Here is a 4,431-nt window from a genome sequence, read left to right on the forward strand (position 1 = left end):
CATATGTGTGGTAGACCTTTAAATGGAAGAGACTTGATGCTTGCAATGAAGTTCCTTACAAGAACTGATAACACAGTCATCTTAATACTTTCTTGTAATAAGATTATGTAAATTGTTTCAGCAGCAGTGCCAGCAGCACAGGGATGTGTGTGCAGCACAGACACACATCATAGAGCAGACTGTGGATTTTTTCTTTAGATTTGATCTGTTATTTTTCATTTCTGCTACATTTGTGTGAGATAATTTAGGTAATATATAATTAAATCAAGGTTGAGAGTACAGTGACTTTCCTGAGAAAAGATCAGATATGTTTTTTAATTTCTTGTTTAAAAAGCAGATTTCTGGTCAGTGTAATAAAATTTTGGGGAAAAACTTTGCACATTATCTCTGTGTATGCAGATATTCTGGGAGTTTGGAACTCCAAATGTGAATGAATATAACGAATGGCTTTGTGAGGGTAGGTTCTTTTCCTGTTTGTGTGTTCCCCTCCCTCACTCTACCCTGTGGTGGCTTGTTTGCCAGGTCTTCACTGTCAGTTAACATAATGATTTTTTTATTTACTTTCCAGTAAACCAACCAACACAGGCTGTGGGTTATTTTTCACTTGTTCATTTATTTCAGCTTTATGGAAATACTTATTTTCTCTGAATTACCATATTGTGATAGTACATAAAAGGCTTTATATTTGGGGATTTCTTTTGCCTAACTGAGGAAGTCTGTTGCAGGGATCTACATGACTGGAAAAGAATTGCGGCAGCACATGCTTCCAAAGTCAGCACCTCTGCCTGAAAAGCTGAAAATGTTCAAAGAAGTCCTTCTGCCTCGTCATCCTCCTCTCTTCCATGAATGGTTTCTTAGAACGTTTCCTGATCCTACTTCATGGTCAGTGACTGGGGTTGGACTGGCTCAAGAACATCTCCTTTGTGTGTTTCCCTAAGCATTAATGATACTACTGAATAGAGACAGATAAGCCAAGGAAGTGCCCTAGACATTCCCAGTCCTTGTTCCCACAGGTACAACAGCAGGTCCGCCTACTGCCGCTCCGTGGCGGTCATGTCCATGGTGGGTTACATCCTTGGCCTGGGGGACCGGCACGGGGAAAACATCCTGTTTGATTCTTTGACTGGGGAATGTGTGCATGTGGATTTCAACTGCCTTTTCAATAAGGTGAGAAATGCCACTTGCTGAACTTGTTCGTTATTTTATATGCATGTAAGTTATAAACTTCTACTGTCTTGGTTTTTTCCCACATTATTTTACTTTAACATACCCATTGTGTTCTGTCTCTCACTTTGTCTCTTTATTATACCCAACAAACAGTCTGGGACATGTAGAGTCTGATCATTCTGTATGCTGCATTTAATGAAAGCCAACTTTTTGATTTAGCCACTGTCAATGACCTGATGTGGACACACTGAAATAGCCCAAATTCTAGACTGTTTTGTGATTCTCCTCTCTCCACTATCACCTTCCAAACAAAACTGTAATTGCTACATTCAGAATTCTGCTGCTGTGGAGAGTTTCTCTTTCTTTCTCACACAAATTCAGCACAAAATTCCAAAGGTTCTGTAAAGGTAAACAGCAGAAATTGCAGCCAGAGCGGGATTTGGAGTTTTGGTGTTTCAGTTGAAAGATGCTTTTGCTGTGGGACATGTGGCCTTTTTAATTCAGATAAGTGAGGTAGAGATATTGTTACGTTATTTACCCTGCTTTCTTTCTAATAAGTCTAAATTGTCCTATATAACACTTAATTAAAAAAATGTTTTTTGCAACTCGCATATGTGAAAAAAGTAGCATTTTGCATGAGACTATAGAGCAGTGGTATAAACTTAAGAACAAAATTTTATATCCCATATTAGTGTGTTAAAACAGGGAAAAAGGTTATTTGGACATTGGTACCCTTCATCCACTGTAATTTCCCCTTAGCAGCTAAGCAGGACTGTGTCAGCCAGGAAACTGCCAGAGACAAAGGTGGGGGAAAAAACACAGTGAAAATGTTACTCTTTGCTTAAATAATGCTTAAAACACTTAAGGTATACCCTTTTTTATCAGCATACTCTTTTTTATCAATGTACAGGGAGAAACTTTTGAAGTTCCAGAAATCGTTCCTTTCCGTCTCACTCACAACATGGTGAATGGAATGGGGCCAATGGGAACAGAAGGTCTCTTCCGAAGAGCTTGTGAAGTCACCATGAGGCTCATGCGTGATCAGAGAGAGCCCCTAATGAGGTGCTGCAACTGCTTTTGCTGCAAACTCCTGAAGGCTGCCTGTAGTCTACACATGGGAAACAGGAACTGCTGCCAGTTCCAGCATATGCCCATCGTGCAGCTCAGTCTCACTATGACATGCAGTTAAATACATATTTATATATCTTATTCTCATTTTTTATTTTTAATTTATTTAGTGTCTTGAAGACTTTTCTCCATGATCCTCTTGTGGAATGGAGTAAACCTCTTAAAGGGAATACAAGAGCCCAGGTGAACGAAACTGGAGAAGTTGTCAATGAAAAGGTTAGTTTAAAACAAGCATAACCTGAGGTATGCAAAAGTCAAATGTCCATTTTGGTTCTTTATGAGTTAGATATTTTCTAACTGAAACCTTAACTGTCTTCTTTTTTTTTCTTTGATTTAAAAATTTCTCTGGTTGGAGGTTCTTTAGTATCTCTGTGTTCATAATTTTTATCCATAAAGAGACTTTTTTTTACTGATAGAAAATGTAATTTATCTACTAAAGAACCAAACAAAAAAGCCTACAATTCCCTTATTAGTGTTATTAAATCAAGGACAACATCAGCAGAAGTGATGGATCTTGCTGCTGTTCACTCTGACAGTTGCACAGTCCTCCAGAGGTACAGTGATGGTAACATCTAGAGTCCCTTCCATGTGTGTTTTTGTGCTTTTCCTGAGTGGAAGTTTATTATTGAATAAATATGTCCCTTGTTACATGTCAAGGATTACTCGATTAAGATTAGGATTTCATATATACTCTATTAACTGCTGAGGAAGACATCCAAAATATAGCTTGCACAGCCTGTAGTATTTATCTTTCTTCTTTGCAAAATTTCTGATTTTTTTTTTTTTTTTAAGGACTGCTTAATGAAAATAAATGTGTAATAGCAGATAATACTTAGGGAGCACTGACAAACACAGCAACTAAGATAAGGACAAACTACAGTACTGAAGCTGTGTTACAACAGAGAACTTAACTGAGCTATTTCTGCACAGAAAATCTCCTGGTTTTCAAACAGTTACTGACCAAGCTGTGTCTACATAACCTTTCTTTTAGTTACAAGACCACCCACATAGTTGTGTAAATTAACTGCTTTTTCTGGAGAGGTGCCAATGTTATGCTTGGGCTTTAAAAGCAAATATGTGAGTATAATAGCGGCTCTAGTGGGCCTTGAAATAGCTCATTTTGAGATGCTCAGCACAGCCTCTTTAATTAGACTTGTGCAATTTCAGTTGCTCATCATTTTGGCCTAAATTTTCCAGACTTAAGTTTTATCCAGAATTCCAAGAACAAGGCTAGGAAAGTAATTGTATGAAATAAAGCTTTTTACCATTTTCAAATATATTTGTATAGCTCTTTTAGTTTCTCGGGTAACTTTTATCTGTAGAAATGTAAGGCAAAAGTTATAACTTGACCAATAATATATATATTTTAAGAATTGTTTTTAAAAGTGAGCAGCCTTTATTTTCAATATATCTGGTACAGACATCTGGGTTTTGTATTAATTAAAATACAATTTCAAACACGTTGTAACAAACACTTTTTTTTATTTTAAGAAGTGGAAGTTCATGGATAGTAGCAATATTATTTTTTTTTCCTTTTTTCCAGGCCAAAACCCATGTCCTTGATATAGAACAACGGCTGCAAGGTGTCATTAAGACTAGAAACAGAATAAAGGGATTACCTTTATCTATTGAAGGGCATGTCCATTACCTTATTCAAGAAGCAAGTGATGACAACCTGCTCTGCCAGATGTATATGGGCTGGGCTCCATACATGTGAGATTTGTTCCCTTTGGAACAATAACATTCACAAGGGATGTAGCTGTAATATTGTTGGGAAGGTCTGACTCAGTGAGACCTGGTTACTTCTGTTGTTTCCTGATTGTGAGCAGCAGAACAGTCTTGTGATCATCTGAAATCGGTGTAAACTGCTTTTGCAAGGATGCCATGAATGCACTCAGAGATGTGTAAAGTGTTAGGACTTATGTTTTGTAGACTGTAGAAGGCAGTACAAAAGAACTGCTGAAAAAATTAGACTGTGCAAATCTCTGCAAGTGTCTTATTCTGTCTATATAAAAATTTTTCATGATGTTGAAGGATGCACTCTATAAAATACTGTATTTTTTTGTAAAATTTTTTTTCTCATTCAGGTTACTTGTAGATTAGAAAATATGACATTAAAGTTTAATACTGATATGA

The 4,431-nt window shown here is 36.9% G+C and overlaps 1 protein-coding gene across 2 annotated transcripts in view; it reads left to right on the plus strand.

Annotated features, from left to right (window-relative positions):
• ATR (ATR serine/threonine kinase) overlaps positions 1-4,431 on the plus strand; it is a 38,733-nt gene extending 34,302 nt beyond the window's left edge. The window contains exons 42-47 of one of the 2 annotated variants that reach the window (XM_027650636.1): positions 1-10; positions 716-882; positions 1,014-1,167; positions 2,078-2,229; positions 2,406-2,511; positions 3,839-4,431. The exon at positions 1-10 is cut by the window's left edge and continues 131 nt beyond it. In XM_027650636.1, the coding sequence (XP_027506437.1) occupies positions 1-10; positions 716-882; positions 1,014-1,167; positions 2,078-2,229; positions 2,406-2,511; positions 3,839-4,012 (763 nt within the window). In that variant the 3' untranslated portion in view covers positions 4,013-4,431. Of the gene's footprint in view, positions 31-715; positions 883-1,013; positions 1,168-2,077; positions 2,230-2,405; positions 2,512-3,838 lie in introns of those variants that run through there. The other variant, XM_027650635.1, reaches the window with a different exon arrangement.

The sequence above is a fragment of the Corapipo altera genome, unplaced genomic scaffold, assembly GCF_003945725.1.
Source record: "Corapipo altera isolate COAL_440 unplaced genomic scaffold, ASM394572v1 54, whole genome shotgun sequence".
In the NCBI taxonomy this organism is placed as follows: Eukaryota; Metazoa; Chordata; class Aves; order Passeriformes; family Pipridae; genus Corapipo; species Corapipo altera.